The sequence below is a fragment of the Ailuropoda melanoleuca genome, chromosome 7, assembly GCF_002007445.2.
Source record: "Ailuropoda melanoleuca isolate Jingjing chromosome 7, ASM200744v2, whole genome shotgun sequence".
NCBI lineage: Eukaryota > Metazoa > Chordata > Mammalia > Carnivora > Ursidae > Ailuropoda > Ailuropoda melanoleuca.
The window spans coordinates 86227492-86245510 of NC_048224.1; the positions used below are offsets into that span (position 1 = coordinate 86227492).

The window sequence follows — 18019 nt, forward strand, 5'->3', positions numbered from 1 at the left end:
TAAATACACATAATATACTTTTATAGACGTATTTGCACGTGCCTAAAAACCAAGCTGTTGACCATGGTAACCTATGTAAACAGATAAAGACTTTTACTTTTTCTTGAGTCTCTTCTGAATTTTAATTTTTCAAATATGAGAATATAATACTTTTATAATAAACCTTCTTTTAAATTTCTATAAATTTATAGCAAATTGCCACCCTGAACTCATGCATCCCTAAAATATCATTTTTTCAAAATCTATAAACATACAGGAAGTGGGTATACACAGTGTCTCCCATTAGACCCGAGAGAATCAGATGCTTCTTGGTGAGGTCATAGACTGGTAGCTCCACGCCGACCACAATGGCAGCCCTCTGGGCCGTAAGGGACACGCCCTGGGTAAAAATACGAACAACCAAGATTCAGACAGCTCTCCACGGAACAGGCCTTTAAAAATCTATAGAGTGACAGAGTAGAAAAGACCAGAGGGTAAAGAAGTCAGCAGCTCCCACGTCCAGGACTGATTCTGGCGCTAACTGTATGACCTTGGCCAGACCCTGGCCAGGCCAAGTCGCCTCACAGAGGCTCCGGTTTCCTAGTACGTACTGAGAGGACTCTACTGGATGACATTTAAGGTCAATTCTGTGAACTGATGGGTCCCTAGAATACCAGGGACCAGCACCCCATACCAGTGCTTGCCTATTAATGGTCTTCATTTAAGGCCCAGGAAACCACACAGATCAAAAAATTCAATGTAACTATAAGCTAGAAAACCCTTCTCCATAAGAATTTTTTTTTAAGTAAAAAAAAAGTGCTCAATTTCTTATACATGAATTATTCAAAAGGTACTTTAAAACTATGACATATTCTTTGTATTCCCATTTTACAGGTAATGAAATTAAGAAAGAAACTAACTTCAAGGGCAGACGTCATTCTTCTTCCCGTATGCCATTTTGCCATTTGGATCAAATAAGAGGATGGAAATAGGAAAAATAAATTCAAAGAAGGGAAACAGGGAAGAACTAAGTAAGGAAGTTGGCTTTGTTTTGCAGACTTACCTTCCACAGTCCTCTTGCTCCCTCCTGCTGGTAAATGTTAATGAAGTTGCCTATCATTCCGCCTTGAATGGTGCTGCTTTGTGCTTGCATCCGTATCTAGAGATTATTGTAAAGACGTACATGAGAAGGAAAGTCTCCCCGAATGTAGACTTCTGAAAATCATTCAATCTGCTGCTTACTAACCATTAAAAGAACTGGGGGATAAACAGGATTATAATACTAGTTTAAAACACCCTTTGTAGGATTTATAAGGATTTTTAATTATAAGGATTTAACATTCATAAGGATTGGTTCTGAGGCACTTTGGAATCAACAAAATGCATCTAGTCGAGTCCAGAGCTCATTAAGTGTCCAAAAAATGGATTTTTAAAAAGTCTTTTGAAAAGGAAAGAAAATGACATATTTCTTTATAAGTTACTGAACAGAAAAGGGAATGTGATGGTATGCGAAGATTTCACATAATTGATAAGAGTAACCAGCATACTTGGCAGCACTAAGCATGGGCAAGCATATTTCTTAAATTAGTTACTTCAAGCCACTACCATTTCCAACCAGCTGAACCAAAAGGTATGCAGGCCAGCTGAGCACAAGATGACCACATGATGCCCGTCACACTCTGTTACACTTGAACTTACAAATAAACTTGACAACGGCCGTGGGTGGAATTCATATGACCAAGATTCCAACATAAAAATAAGGTTTGATGTAGCTCTCTACATTTTTTAAAATTAAAAGGGATTTCTCACTAAAAATTTGTACTTTATTTTTGTTTAGGAAGCAATTATCTCTAACTTCTAAAGGAAAGTGTTACTGCCATGCTAACATGGGAAAATACAGCAAAATACAGGAACTGCCTTTCTATAAGCCCCGACATATGTTTAAGAGATTAAGAGGAGTATGGTTATTTCTCTTCACTTTTCCCCAACAAAATCCTAGCAAAAGCACCCTCCCACGTGCTGCACCTTCACCTGCTGCATAAAACGCTGATGTGTGCCAGAATCTCCTATTACAGTGAAGGCTCTGAGGGCAAGGTCCTTCTCTTACTCAGTTTCGGATTCCAAGCACACAGTACATCAGCTGGTAGAGGGTAAAAGCACAGTGAACACTGGTTAACTAATAGGAACAAAAAAGAAGATAGAGGGACAGAGCCAAACATCCTGAGAGCAATAAAAAAGTAAGTCCTGGGCGCTTGGGTGGCTCAGACAAGCATCTGCCTTTGGCTCAGGTCATGATCCCAGGGTCCAGGGACTGAGTCCCGCATCAGGCTCCCTGCTCAGCGGGGAGTCTGCTTCTCCCTCTCCCCACTGCTCATGCTATCTCTCTCTCTCTCTCTCTCTCAAATAAAAATCTCAGAAAAAAAAAAAAGAAAGAAAAAGTAAGTCCTGCCTAATTTTTATTTTGTTTAATTAATTTATTTCCTTGTCTTATTCCAGGAAGGATCTAGGAGGCTGTATCCCTGGTATTGTCAACAACGTCATCCAATGCATTAGGGCTAACTGTGGTAAGGAAGTATTTCCACTCGTATTTCCTGAAATCAAGTTAACGCACAACATCACGTGTCAGAAATGGTCATTAGTGAGCAGACTTGTGTAGAACTTGCAGTTCATCCATTTTTAATGAACCAATAAAACCTGGAAGATTTTCAATGAAAAATGAAATTCAAACGTATCCAAGCTCAAATTTTTTTTTTCTTCTTAATCACAAAAAACCTTGTCTCTACAATGAGCTCTACTTTGGAGTTCCTCCATATCAGTGAGAAATCCACCCAGTGGATGTGATGTTTCTAAGTTCAAGTCTTCATGGCACTCAAATTATAAACAAGTTCATACATACAGTATATGTTATATTCACAGCTTTTCATTATCTCAATGTTGTCCTCAATAAAATGTGGGATGTGTCTTATAAGATATGGATCTCACTGCTTACTTTCAAAACATCAGTTGGATTAGCGATGGTTGAGGATACAACTCCAGAGAGAATTCCACACACCACATTTATCAGTAGAGTTTCATCTATAAACAAACACAAATTATTCAACTTTTCGTATACAAAAAGCTCTTCGTATCGCTCGCTCAAGTACAGCTGTAACTCACTTACATACCACTTATACATCTTCAGAGAATAGTAAACTTCCTGCTTTAGGAATAAAGCAATTTTTTAAGGTTTTTTTTTTTTTTAATAATCTCTATACCCAATGTGGGTCTTGAACTTACAACCCTAAGGTCAAGAGTCCCATGTTCCACTGACTGAGCCAGCTAGGTGCCCTGAATCAAGCAATTTTTAAAATGGGAGGAATTTTGCTAGCTTAATGGGATTTTGCCTAGCAAAATGACTTGATATCCAAAAAGGAATGTGAATTATCATGCAAAGTGAACAATCATGTACCAATTCACTCTTGTGTGTAAATGCAGACCACTGTAGTAATTAAGATGACGTATATTTCATAGGAGAATAAAAAAAGATACACTCCTGGGGGCCCTGGGGGCTCAGTCGGTTAAGCATCCAACTCTTGATTTCAGCTCAGGTCATGATCTCAGGTTCCTGGGATCAAACCCCGAGTCAGGCTCCATGCTCAGTGGAGAGTCCGCTTGAGATTTTCTCTCCCTCTCCCTCTGCCTCTACCCCCACTCGTGCATGTATGCGCTCTCTCAAATAAATAAATAAATCTTGAAAAAAAAAAAAAAGATACACTCCTAGGAGATCCCAAGAAAATAAAATCTTAAAGCACACTGTATATATTCAATGTGAAGTATACTGAAGTGCTGAGGCATCTTAGCTCCTGCCGACCACTCTCGTGTAACAGCTGACTAGCGCTCGTCCCATTGTAGGAAAAAAGAGAAAGTTACATGGATTAAAGCAAAGTCACGGAGTCAACCCACAATAGAGTATTAGAATTCAGTTTTTAATACTAAGAAGGGTACTGACCGCTTTCCTGAAAAATAGGAGATAATTCCTGATTTAAAAAAATTTTAAGTTGGCTAGAACTAACACACACCTTCTAGTCTGGGTGTTTTGGAGATAAGGATAAGTAAAAATTTGTTAAGATTGCTTCTTTTAATGGTCACTCCCCTAAGTTCAGCTAAGAACGGACTTGCTTTAAGCACCGTTCATTCAGACTTTATATCCAGAGTTCTCCTCAGCAGTAGTAAAGCCACAGTTAGGCTCAAGAAAATCTGATCTCACCTTGACTGAAAAGACACACAACCCACCCAGCTCCTATGCACAAGTGGAAAAAAGATTCCCCACTCACCTTCCGGGTGTTCGACAAACAGTCGCTTCAAGCTCTGGTAAGTGCCTATCTTGATGGTGCCGTAGGAAGCCTGGCGTAACATCGCAGGGGCAATCCTGTCAAACCAATGTACAAAAGGACAAAGAAATCCTAAAAATCACTTTAAATCCTCTAGAAGACACAGACATACACATGCAACAACGTGTTTGCCTTCCACAAACTACGCTAAACCAGACTTCTCACAATTCAAAATCCAACAAAAATATAGTTGGGTTCAGTTAAATTTGTTCAAATACTAGTTCACTAAGTGAAAGCCCCTTGTAGTTATCCTTAATGAAAAGGCAAGTGAACGTGGAGTTCTATTTGCTCACCTTTCTCAGGACAAAGCTCCTGGTGAGGTCTGCCCTCTGCAAGCATCTAGCATTCTTCCACTGCTGCTCTGGAGCTCATCTTCCACCTTGTTGGAGGTCCTATTCCAGTTCTTTCCTTTCCCTCTCTTAGCCTTCTGGACCCCAGAACCACCCTGGGGCAGTTATCGGCCCCAGCTGTTCCTGCACTTCCCACCTCCTTCTCGAAATGCAGTCTGCCTTCCCTCGGCCGCTCCATCAAAACTGCCCTCACTGAGGTGACCAGCTGACATCTCTGTCGCTAAATTAAATGATGTGTTCCACTTAGTACCTTACATAACCTCTCTGCAGTATTTGCTACTGTCCACCCTATCCTCCGTGCAGCTCTCTCCTCCCTGAGCTCCGTAACATCCCCCTCTCCCATTTATCTTCTTTTCTCAACAGCCTCCTACTTCTGTCCTCTGCAGGATTCCCAGAATTCCGTCCTGTGCTTTCTCCTCTCCCCGCTCTACGCACCCCCCGGGTGAACTCATCTACTCCCATGCTTCTGCCACTGTCAGAGACTCAGGACGCCTAATTCCTGCTTCTAACACTGATCCAATGACGCATTTCCAATGACGCATTTCCAACTGCTTTGCAGATTTCTCAGTGTGCATGTCCTACGCCCACCTCTGGGGTCCAGAGTTCCATATGGAACTCATCACCCTCCTGCTCCAACCAATCAGCTCTGTTCTCTGTTTCCCGGACCAGGGAATAGAAGCTCCATCTACACTTTGGCCCAAACCAGAAATCAAGACATCAGCCTTGTCCCCTCTTCCTCCACATCTCTTCATATATTAGGTCCCATAATATGTCGCCTACACCCTAAACAGCCTATCTTCTTTCTCTCTGTCCCCAGGACAACACCTCTGTTCAGATCCTGCTTCTGGCATGACAGCCTGCTTCCAGTGTGGTCAGTCTCTCGTTCTTTCTCCCCAAGGCAGGCTGGCTTCTTTTCACCATGGCAATCCTGTCCTGTCAGTCCCCTACATAAGTCCCCCAGCAGCGTCTGTCCACCACAGGTGGGGCAAACTCAAGTGCTTACTGGTGCCAGGCAGATGCCGTAAGTAAATGACGCAGGCTGGGTCTAACTGCACACACATACACTGTGTGAGAGCGGAGGTTTCAGCAAACCAGAGAAGGCATCCTTGACACCTGCTCCTATTACCCCAAGTAAATGAGTGTGGGCACAGACGCTGACTTTTTGCAAGAAAATGGAATCCCAGGTTTCTATGTGCAATTTTTTATAGTTGAAATATCAGCTCAAGTGAAAAACAAAAACCTTTGGTGACAGGTGGGTGGGAGGGCTGTGAGGCACTGATTTGGGACCTGTGGTGTCCCGGATGAAGTCAGGATGCTTAGCCTGTCCCGAGGCCATCCATGTCCTGACCCCTTATTATGGTTCCAACTCCAGCTCTTGCTACTCACCAACTCCCACACTATACCCATGCTGAATTACTTGCAGTTCCTAGAATGTACCAGGCTTTCTTGCACATTCCACTGGCTCTGTATAAATACAGTTCCCTTCTGACTTCACCCGGTTCACTCACTCTTCTTGATCCTTCAAGCTTAGACCAGGCACTGCCTGGATCAAGTAGCCTTCCTGAAACACACCCTCTTCCCTGTCCTCATAGTCTAGGCTTGACACCCTGCCTCTGCCAGACTCCAGTACTCATTATCAGACTCCCATCGTATCCCGTTTACTCATCTGCAGCCCCAACTACATGACAGCTCCTTCAAGCTGCTGCTGATCCCCATCTGAACTCCCAGATCCAGTCTCAGCCTTCTCTGTGATACTCGGTGCCCTGAGAGGGTGGTGCCCACGGATTATGTCTTTCAGGCTCTCCTGCCAACTGACTTCCAGGTGGATTCCACCAGTAGACAACGGGATGGAGGGAGGGAGGAAGAAGAGGGATTCTCCTCTCCCTGGGCACTGCCGACGCATCCCTCCCCAACTACTGTTTGCTCCTTCAAGGCCCCAGTCCTAACACGCTCTGTTATCACCATTCCTGTCCTTGTCCTTTTGGTCCTAGGGTTAGTAACAACTTCTCACTTTGATAGTTTCTAGGTACCTCAATATCCTTCCTTTGTTCCCTTAGCCCTTAAGTAGCCCCTTCATTGAGGTCTCCTCACTGAAACCACCCAAGTCATTCTGTTTTCTGCAGGGACCCGGGCGACATAGGCACCTGTCTTACTCACTTTCCTATCCAACGCCTTCAGCACATTGTTCACTAAATGTTGGATTAAAGAAAAGTTGTTCACAACCCTTGTGCACAGAGGATACTCTTATCAGTTTCCTTATAGCAAAAACCTTGGTAATTCAGAATAGCCAAGGGGAAGGGCTTTTTCCAGAGTGAAACACTGAATTCGGAATGTTTTTTGAAACAAACATAATTTTTGCATTATTATCTGTATTTGAACATAAAAAAAAAACATACTTTCACCACAACATTCACTACATAAAAGATATACAGAAAATAAAGTTGAAATGAAAAAAGAAAAATCTGCCAAACTTGCTCTTTTCAAATATACCTCAAATTTCTACTTTTTCCTCTATGACATCTTAGTTTTCAGTCTATTCATTTGGAAGGTCAATAGTCAAGTATAAACGCACAAAAGTCTACTTACCCTGAGTACAGGGCTTTCAGCCCTTCTTCTCTGCCTATCCGCACTAATGCATGCAACATTCCTCGATACCGGATTTCTTTAAAGTTTGCATCATTTGTCTGGCCTTGAATCTGGAGCCGTGTCTTGGTTAAGTCAATTGGAAAAGTACCTTAAAATTTTTTTAAAAAGAAATATTCCACTTGATAAAAAGAAATTCCACTAAATAAAGGATACATGATGATCTATTACTGAGGAAACGTTTCGACTATAATGTAAACTAAGAAACGAAATTAAGAAATAGCAGATACGGGGCGCCTGGGTGGCACAGCAGTTAAGCATCTGCCTTTGGCTCAGGGCGTGATCCCAGCGTTATGGGATCGAGCCCCATCGGGCTCTTCTGCTATGAGCCTGCTTCTTCCTCTCCCACTCCCCCTGCCTGTGTTCCCTCTCTCGCTGGCTGTCTCTATCTTTGTCGAATAAATAAATAATATCTTAAAAATAAATAAATAAATAAATAAATAGCAGATACTTTGCGATCTTTTCTCTATTTAAAAAAAATTAGGGGGGCGCCTGGGTGGCACAGTGGTTAAGCGTCTGCCTTCGGCTCAGGGCGTGATCCCGGCGTTATGGGATCGAGCCCCACATCAGGCTCCTCTGCTGTGAGCCTGCTTCTTCCTCTCCCACTCCCCCCTGCTTGTGTTCCCTCTCTCGCTGGCTGTCTCTCTCTCTGTCGAATAAATAAATAAAATCTTTAAAATAAATAAATAAATAAATAAATAGACCCCAAAGATGCATAAATGTATTTTCCTCTCTTTACATTTTTATGTAGTTCCCATCTTACTGTACATAGGATTTGAGAAGCCGCACTGCTGTGAAAGATAAGGTACGTGGAATGATCTACACAAACAAGAATTTTAAAATATGTTACTGTTTTTTGCATCTGAGTAAGCTAAAATCGGGTTCAATAGGAACGAAGAGAGAGTAGTTCATTTTCTGAAGGACTGTCTCACTTTGTGTTCTGTAGTCTGAAAGCAATCTATTTACGCAGGTAAAAATGTTTAATCCGGTGCCCCACAGAGAGTCCACCCAACTACGTAACACTCATTCTCAGCAAACTTGATCCATCGTGGCAATGGGAAAGCCCAGCCACACAGGCAACCAAGTGGGTGGGTGGTTCATGCACCTTCACCCCTCAGCCCTGGTCCTCACTGGCTCCTCAGGGGCAGCCCCTGTTCCAGGACAGCAGGGGCCGAGCCCTGGAAACAAACGACAGTCCAGCACCTGGCACTCGGCAGCCGCTCAATCAGGATTTGTGGAGTGAATCACACCAGGAAACAGACGAAGAGAACTGGGATCTGATGTGGAGCTCCACGGAGGCGGACGACACAAACACCACCCGGCTACTGGGCACGACTAGCAAGTGCCTGCATAATGGCGGGCAATCAAACCCGCCAGCTCCTTAACACTGTCCCCAGCCCCAGGCGCTAACAGTGGCAAAGTGGGGAAAAGGACAAGGAACGCGGAGGGATGTAATCTAAAAATGACTGATAAAACTTCTGTTTGATTAACAGGTTCCACTTTCTCTACACTAAACTTTGAACTCTAAACGGCTGGCAGCCAAAATGACAAGGTGATGGAAAAACATAATCAAAAAAGGCAATTTTGAAATCTGAGATTAATGTTTCATACTCTGTCATGCTGTGTTCGAACTACAGTCACATCAAGCACCAAACAGCGACCCTAACTTTTCTTTGACATCCCGTGTAGCAAGCAAGCGATCTAGGTCATTCCCTTGGGCTCCTTACCGCACTCCGCCGTAATGGAGGCCAGGCCTCCGTACACGAAGGGCTTCCAGTTGAGGGCTGCCATCTTCCCACAGTCCCTTCTTTGATCAGAGAAACATAGCCAACGACAGGGCTTTTCCTGGACACAAAAGGAAGGCATGACAAAGTTATAACTCCGCACACAAGCAGCTTCTTCTTTAAACTGGTGTTCCATTTGGAGAATGCCATCAGATGCGCTCCGTGAACAACGCCCCCCAGCCCACACCCCAATTCCCCAGGGGAGCCTCGCCTTCATAAAGCAAACCTCATTTTATCCGTTGCCTTAAATCTCATTCAGGCCTTAAGTGATGCAATATGCTGGTCCGGTGATATGGCGAATGTATTTAGTGGAGCACAACGAAGGCTATTTTCTGGGTAGTCTATTTTATCTAAAATCCATTCATTTTCACTCAACAAATATTTGCCACTTGTGTGTCACTGTCTTACTGAGTCGGGTGCACTAGAGCAAAAACTGTGGCTACCCCATGTCCTAAGGTAAAATGACAATTACGTAAAAAGTACCAAAATGTACTTCTAGTTCACGCTCTATAAATATTAGTTTTCTTTTCTTATCCATATCGCGTTAATAGCTGGGAGGTAGCCTGGTGTGAAGGAAAGAGGTGGACTCTGGGGTCAGAGCCACACCGCATCCTTCCTAGGGAAATTCCTATTAACCTCTAGGCTTTTTTTATTAGCATCATCACCATGGAAGCAGTCAACACAACCAGTTAGGGGTGGAGTCCATACCTTAACTGGCTAAGTTAAATAAAATCCCTAGCCTTCCATCCTCCTTTCACCTAAAAGGTGCTCACATGCTGTGATGTGTATTCACACACCTGCCATGCCGGGTCCCACATTCATTACACCTTCTGCAGTTTTATGCACTTTCTGTTGGTAAATCTTGCCTCTGTCCATTAGCAGGAGAAACATGCAAATTAACACACATTTGCATATATACTATCAACCATAATTATTGTTGGTTTAAAATAAAGTTTCTAATTTATTGTAGTCATTAGTGGTGAGCAATACGCCCAGGGTTTTTACTCTGACATGTTATAGGAGTTTCCCAGGACTACATTTCTCAGGAAAGGCCTGCCACAAGTCACTGTCACCAAAAATGTCAGTTTGCAACAAGGCCAAAGGGCTGACTTAAACTAAGAAAAAACACAAGGAACCCAAAGGAGATTCTAAATACATCTACCAGTAGCTATTCTCATTTACAGACATTAACCGAATTCAGACTGGTTACAAATGACAATAAGATAAAGGGCTCTATAGGCATGGAACCTGAAAAATCATCATTTGCTTTATGTGTTTCAGGACCAAGAACAAGCCCTGCCCCCAAAAACTCATCTCAGCTCCCTATCATCCTTGAAAACATTTAGTAATATCTGTACATAACTAATTCTTAGCCTTATGAAATTCATAATATAATGATTAATACTATAAATTCTATAGACCGTCAGAACACACTAATAATAAATTCAATAATTAACTGTCCATTAGTACCTTCCTTAATCCATTCTTAGATTCTGCTGAATTCAAGTTAAAAAAAAACAAAGCAATAACTACATAACAGTGACGAGTGGAAGTACTATAATTTGCCATTAGAAAAGTCTCTGATACAAATGATTTCAGTGGATCCCCCAACAAGTTTGGGATAGGAGGACAGAACAGACTAGAAAACTGAGTCTCAGCAAAGCGCCCTGCCCAAGACCACACAGCTGACAGGGCAAAATAGGGCCTCCAACCCCAGTGTCCTGATTCCAAATACAGTGTTCTTTCTGCTACCACCTGAGGCTATGTGCAATCATAAAGGAGTGATGGTGTTTTAATTAAGGAGGAAATACTGCTAAGCAGCTTCAAAAAGGTAGTACTGATATGCTGCATCTTATAAACAACAAAAATATGCTTAATTTAAAAGTCTTAAGAGAGAATATAATATTCAGCAGGTAGACAGTCAATCTAAACACCAATAATTTATTTTACCAACACTGTATATAAAGATAGTGTCCAAATAAATTTTTAGAGTTGTTCACAGTGGTGAAATTCACAGACTATAAAGAAGCCATTTTAGTGAACAATTCAGTGGCACTTCGCACATTCAGGATGTTGTACCACCACCACCTCTACCTAGTCCCAAAATATCTCATCACCAGGAAAGAAAACCATTACCCAGTTGATCCCCACTCCTCCCTCCCTGCAGCTTCCATCTGGTTCTTATTTTCTTGGCTGTGATACTATGTACGCGTTAAGCATCTGTGTAGCACATAGGACTTCTTATTAGTAGTTCCTAACCTGACTACAGAGCTTCTGGAAAGTATAGACATTAGGGCCCCATCTACTGAATGAGCCTCTCAGGGACATCCCAAGCATCTGTGTTGTTACTGAAAATCAGTGCGTTAAATATGTGGTGGCCAATTCACACCTTGGAATACTTACCACTTAAATTCCCATTTTAGGTAGTTAATTCTCAGTGATGATGTTATAGCTGATCCTTCTTCTTACTCATCTTATTTAGTAGTGACTTTTTTTTCTATACATACGTACGTGTGTGTGTCTATATATATATTGAAATATGTGTCTACATATATACAGACACACACACAAGCTATCCTGCAAAATGTCAGCAAAACTTTATGGGAAATGTAATAATATCTGATCTCTAATTTATTTATTTTTTTTAAGATTTTATTTTTATTTATTCGGCAGAGAGAGAGACAGCCAGCGAGAGAGGGAACACAAGCAGGGGGAGTGGGAGAGGAAGAAGCAGGCTCATAGCAGAAGAGCCTGATGTGGGGCTCGATCCCACAACACCGGGATCACGCCCTGAGCTGAAGGCAGAGGCTTAACCACTGTGCCACCCAGGCGCCCCTGATCTCTAATTTAAAAACAAACAAAATATTTTTTTAAAAGACTCTATTGCCATATGGCCTCATGCCATCTCACTGATTAACTTTCTGGTTTCCTACCACTACTTATTTGTTTTACTAGCTTAGTTTTAATGGCTACTTTTGGCGACTTTGTCTTCTGTCAGTTTTGGGGTTTTTTTTTAAAGATTTTATTTGAGAGCGAGAGGGAGTGGGAGCGCACAAGTTGGGGGGAGGGGCAGAGGGAGGAGAAGCAGGCGCCCCGCTGAGCAGATGCCAGGCGAGGACCCTGGGATCATGACCTGAGCCAAACCAGACGCTTAACCAACTGAGCCACCCAGGCGCCCCTGGCTTCTGTCAGTTTTAATATTAACTTCTCCGTTAGAGCAAAATGCAAAAGCTCTGGGTTCAAATGCAAATACTCAACTAGAGCTTAAAACTGCTGTGGAACCGCCTCCCCACGGTTTTGAATCAAGTCAACAGAGCACACACCCATTTGTCCCTATTCAAAGGTACCACCGCCATAAACTCATCTTCCACAAATGAGTGTCCATTCCTGCATCCCTACTAAACTGTAAGAAAGTACTTTCTATTCAATTACAATTTTTAAAAGTTAGCTAGGAATAGGGTAAAAATTACCTTCGGGCTCTTCTCTTCTCCTTTCCCAACACTAGGACTGGATTATTGAGCAGTTAAGCCTACTGCCCCCCTTCCCAGGTTAATGTTTGCTGTGTCAAAGAAAGAATTCTTTAGGGACGCCTAGGTGGCTCAATCTGTAAGCATCTGCCTTCGGCTCAGGTCATGATCTCAGCGTCCTGGGATCAAGTCCTGCATAGGGCTCCTTGCTTAGGGGGAAGCCTGCTTCTCCCTCTGCCTGTTGCTTCCCTTGCTTGTGCTCTCTCAAATAAATAAATGAACTCTTAGAAAAAGAAAGAAAAGAAAGAAAGGGAACTTTAGCTAACAACCAGACAGTATCAGTAGTTGCTCCAACATCCAAACAAGGAAAGGTTCTAGCTAAGGCTGGAACAGGAAACATTATGTCCAGTACGCTGTGCCGGCCGCAGCAGGCTGAAACAGGGCTCCAGCTATCTCAAGCTGAAATCTCTGTTCAGTAACCTGAACCATTTCTTTGTTGTGGAGCGCTCTTTGGAGGGGTTTTTCTCCCACATATTGCTGAACTTCCTAGCACAATTTTTTGGGAAAATCCCAACTCTACTCAAGTCTCAAGACTGACAGGCCAACACACTCAGGGAGACTGGTGTCCTTAGCAGTCACTAGGGTCTGGACGACATCTCAGCCTGAGATCCAGGGAAGGGCTTACAACTTTGCAAAAACTCCAGTGTCAGGCATAGCAGTGCCTGTGGATCACTTCCCACTTTGCACTCCTCTTTAAGCCATACCCTTTAGCCAGACTAAACCTAGGGACCACTTCTCTGCTGCATTATAAACACAATACTAATAACAACAGCCATCATTATTGAATATCTTATATATCAGGCATTGCTATACATTTTCCACATAAATAATTTTATTTAACCCTTACAACTCTATGAACAATCATTAGCCACATTTCACAATTGAGAAAAGAAAGCCTCAGAGAGGAAAAGTGATTTTTCCTAGTCACATGGCTACAAAGTATGCAAACTAAAGTCTCCCTGAAGGAACAAATGATCTTTCCTCTATGTACTACAAAGCCAGACACTATTTTCCAAAGGCTGTTAAAAAATATTAGCAGGTGGTAGTGTAGGAATTCTGCACATTCGGAATAAAAGTATGATTTTCCTGCAAAGGAAATACAAACTTTCCACCTATTTTTTAAGCGTTTTCTGAGTGGAAATAAATGTCTGTAAAATTACGGATTCCAAAGGATTCTCCCAACACTTAAGATATGCACTAAGTGGGGCGCCTGGGTGGCACAGCGGTTAAGCGTCTGCCTTCGGCTCAGGGCGTGATCCCGGCGTTATAGGATCGAGCCCCGTCAGGCTCCTCTACTATGAGCCTGCTTCTTCCTCTCCCACTCCCCCTGCTCGTGTTCCCTCTCTCGCTGGCTGTCTCTATCTCTGTCGAATAAATAAATAAAATCTTAAAAAAAAAAAAAGATATGTACTGTTATCCTCTCTCCTAAGTACTCTTACTTAGTACTTATTTTCTCCTTACCTCCTTTGCACAGCTGCAAAGAGAGGTAAAATATAGTACAGTAATTGCTTCCGGAACTTCTGAAAGCTTTCCAAGTCTCTGTTATATAATTGAGTCTGGATAAGTTCTTTCGAATTTACTTGGGTTTCCTTTTCAGTCTGCAGCCTTAAACGGGAATCACAGTCTCTAAATTTCTGTGCCCTTTTAAATCTTTGTTCCCCATATGTTCGCCTTTCACAGACTCTTCTTATTTCCTCTTCTCTCTAAAGGTACAGTATGGAAAATAAGTTCATCACAGACTTATGAAACGTGGAATTTAAAAGGAATCTCAGAAGTCATGCATACCTCATTTCATATGAATTAATCGAGCCCAAGATCTCAAAACTTCACAGCGGAAAAGCCAAGACCAGAATTCATGCCTTTCACCTTTTTCACTACCTGAGGAAGACGAATCTAGCATCTGTAGGACAGTCCCAACACTGTTCTGGTATTCTTGCGCAGGACTAACAACGCTGAACACTGCAAACGCTTTACATGAACTTACACCGAGAAAGGCGCTAAAATCCAGAAGCTACATCAATCTTCCAAGCAAATGAAGTGCGCCGTCCCTACGAATGAGAGCCAACCTGGCGTGTCCCAGGAGCAATTCAAAGTACAGTGTGCCCTCTCCCAGAGTAGGAAGCTCGCGAGCGCCCGGGCTGCACAGAACCGCGAGTGGGAAGGATGCAGAGGCAGGAGAAACACACCGTAGGGGTCCGGGCGCACACGCTGAGATGCCACACGGCCTCACACTTGGGACCTGTGACGCTGGGACAGAAGTCACCCCACGCCCCCAAGTGATGAGGCCCCGGAGCCGGCGCCCCTGCCGGAAGAAGCGCGGCCCAGCCCCGGAACCTCGAGCCCCAGGGAGCCGGGTTCCGCGCCCGAATCGGGAGCAGCGGCGGCCCTGAGCACGCCCGGCCGCGTCGGCGCTCTCCCGGGCCGCAATCCGACCGCAGTCCCAGATCCGGCCGAGGCCGACCGGGGGGGGGGGGGGGCAGTACCGGCCGCGGCCGGGCAGGGAATTCCCACGTCGACCGGTTCCGGACGCCGGGACGAAAGGGGGGCGGGCCAGTGGAGGGACGACCCGGGGTAGGCACGGAGCGGCCAGCGCAACCGCGGCCCGGTGATCAGACACTTACCGGGCGGCGGCGGCTCCGCCAGTCCAGCTACTTGAGCCCAGCTGCGCCCGGAGACCGCCGGCACTAGAGCTGGAGTAAAAGCTGCGGAGCTGCGGGGGCGGCTCCGAAGCCGGCACGCGGCCCCGCCCACTTCACCTCACTCGACCCCGCCCTCCGCCGTGGCTTCCATTGGCCGCTCCGGCCGCGGCCACGCCCATGGCAGCCGGCGACCGGCTGGCCGCGGAGGGACCCGGGTACTGAGTAGCCCGCTTCCCGCTGACAAGAGTGGGAGCTGTGGGAACTCGGTGACGCCTCCCACGGCCTCGGGTCTCTACTTCGCAGTGAAAGAGAAACTTTGGGGAACGCACCGAGAGCCTCGGAACTGGAGGCTTCTCAGAGGGCTGGTTTCCTATGGCCACGTGAACCTCCGCAGTCAGAGAAAGGAAACTCGCACTTCTTTTTTTTTTTTAATCCCAGATTTTTTTGTTTTGTTTTGTTTTGTTTTTTATTTATTTATTCGACAGAGATAGAGACAGCCAGTGAGAGAGGGAACACAAGCAGGGGGAGTGGTAGAGGAAGAAGCAGGCTCATAGCAGAGGAGCCTGATGTGGGGCTCGATCCCATAACACCGGGATCACGCCCTGAGCCGAAGGCAGACGCTTATCCGCTGTGCCACCCAGGCGCCCCTAATCCCAGATTTTTAGTTTGAAAATTTACGAACCGACTGAAGAGTTGCAAGAAGAGTACTATATACAGCATATACCCTTCACTCAGTACTACCATCACATTTGCGTCCTCTCTCAATATGTAGGTTGCCCCCGCAACCTTTGAAAAGTTGCACACAACGCTGCTTCACCGCTAAATATCTCACTATTATCACATGCAAGAAATTTAATACCATTTCTGTCACATCATTCAACATACTGTCTATATTTAAATTTCCGTTATTGTCTCAAAATGTCATACAATTGCACACGTGCGCACACACGTCTTTGAAAATTCAGGATCTCCCCAAGATTCACCCGTTCGGTTTAACACCATGCCTCTCTAGAAACTCCTTTTATCTACTAGAACTTCCACTTTTTCAAAATCTTTCATGACTTGGACATATTTGAAAAGTCCAGGCCAATTGTCTTGTAGACTGTATAGATTTGGATTTATCAAATTGTTTCCTCATGACTAGATTCAAGTTAAACATTTTAGTAGGAAAAGTGGGAGGTGATGTGTATTTCCATGAGAAGTCACAGTGTTTCCCATTATCCGTGCGGCCAAGTTGGATCATTTGGTCAAGGCATGGGCTGGCCGATCTCTCCACAAAGATACTGTTGGAAGCTCAGAAATGTTAGAAGTTTAACCAATCAATCACCAAACCAGTCATCAGTAAAATTTGCTGTGCACACATCAGAAAGACAGTTTGCAAACTGGGAGCACTCAAACCAAAACACAGAATGAGGCTCAGGAGTATGTTATAAAGCAGCTTATATATCGAGAAAGCAGTGACTGTTCACCTCGATTGGTTATAATATTAGAATTTTCTTAAATGACAGGGAATTCGTCAGCGGTTACCTCATATCAACCTTAAGAAACAGTTCAAGCCTTGCTTATGATTTCCAGAGGCATAAACAAGAAATTACCCGGGGCCAAGTTGGTCTTGCAAATTAAGCTTTGTATATTAAACTGGTTTTTTGTCCGTTCAGAGAATTTTCAAGGCTGATCTCCGTTTTGATTTTTTTTTTTTTTTAACAATACCTCTCTCCCACTGCAGCAGAGGCAATCTGCAGTGGTAGGCTGAACCAGGAGAATACTTTTGCCCAGGAGGTGTAGCACACACTGATGAACGCTTACCAAATTTGTTGTAAAACGGTGATTTTCTAATGCTGTCATTCCTTCTACCTGTCTAATTTTTTTCTCCTTTTCTTTTTTTTCCCCCTGCTTCTCATTCTTCTTCCCTTCCCAGCTCTTCTCCCCCACCTTCTCCTTTTTGAATAACAGTGTGGACTCCTGCATTTTTTAAATTCAATTTAATTCAGTTACTATAAACAAATACCGTTATTACTTTTGGTGCACAAATTGCCCATACTTGGCAGTGGAAGCCCCCTCATTTGGCTCCTTTATTCTTATATATAAAATATGCTATCAATCTGAGCATTTCCTTGTTCTCTGACCCAAGACCTGCCAACACTTCATTGAATCTTCTCTGCCCTAGGCAGGAAAACCCTAGTTTCTTTTAGGAGGAAATGGCACTTAGAAAATTAGATCTGAGTACTTGTGCTCATTGCTACTGGGATGTCATTCTTCCAGGCCCTTACAGTGGACAAAGCACATATATATTTATGGAGATATAGGTGTAATGCAGTAAACAGTATACCCTTTACCCAGACATAGTTTTAAATCACGAATTCATACCTCCAAGTCAAAATCCAACACCATAGGATTCATTTTAGTCTTCCTCTTTCCATTTTATATCTTCCTTCTCCCTCAATGAAAACCCCAGTTCACGACAGCATCAATATATCTGCTCATTTATTCTACGATATACAGAAACTAGTTGAGACTCACATACCAATACGACCACGGGCAATAAACCTTCTAGCTCAAGATTTCTTGGCAGTTCCTTGTGTCTTTATAATGCATCCTTCTAAACGGTGTGCCAGTAGAACACTGTGTTCGAAGTTTACTTGAATTAATTGCTTTTTGCTGTGGTTATGTTCTCTATTTAATATATTGTTAGGTTTGTTATTTGCATCAATTTTAGAGTTTGCATTT

General features: G+C 43.6%; 1 protein-coding gene across 3 annotated transcripts in view; it reads right to left on the minus strand.

Annotated features, from left to right (window-relative positions):
* The window catches only part of SLC25A30 (solute carrier family 25 member 30), a 97108-nt gene that overhangs the window by 6494 nt on the left and 72595 nt on the right, over positions 1 to 18019 (minus strand). For 2 of the 3 annotated variants that reach the window (XM_034665198.1, XM_019794923.2), the window contains exons 3-8: positions 9070 to 9187; positions 7286 to 7433; positions 4293 to 4387; positions 2969 to 3054; positions 1043 to 1138; positions 255 to 379 (exon numbers count right to left, since the gene is read on the minus strand). In XM_034665198.1, the coding sequence (XP_034521089.1) occupies positions 255 to 379; positions 1043 to 1138; positions 2969 to 3054; positions 4293 to 4387; positions 7286 to 7433; positions 9070 to 9133 (614 nt within the window). In that variant the 5' untranslated portion in view covers positions 9134 to 9187. Of the gene's footprint in view, positions 1 to 254; positions 380 to 1042; positions 1139 to 2968; positions 3055 to 4292; positions 4388 to 7285; positions 7434 to 9069; positions 9188 to 15274; positions 15420 to 18019 lie in introns of those variants that run through there. The other variant, XM_034665197.1, reaches the window with a different exon arrangement.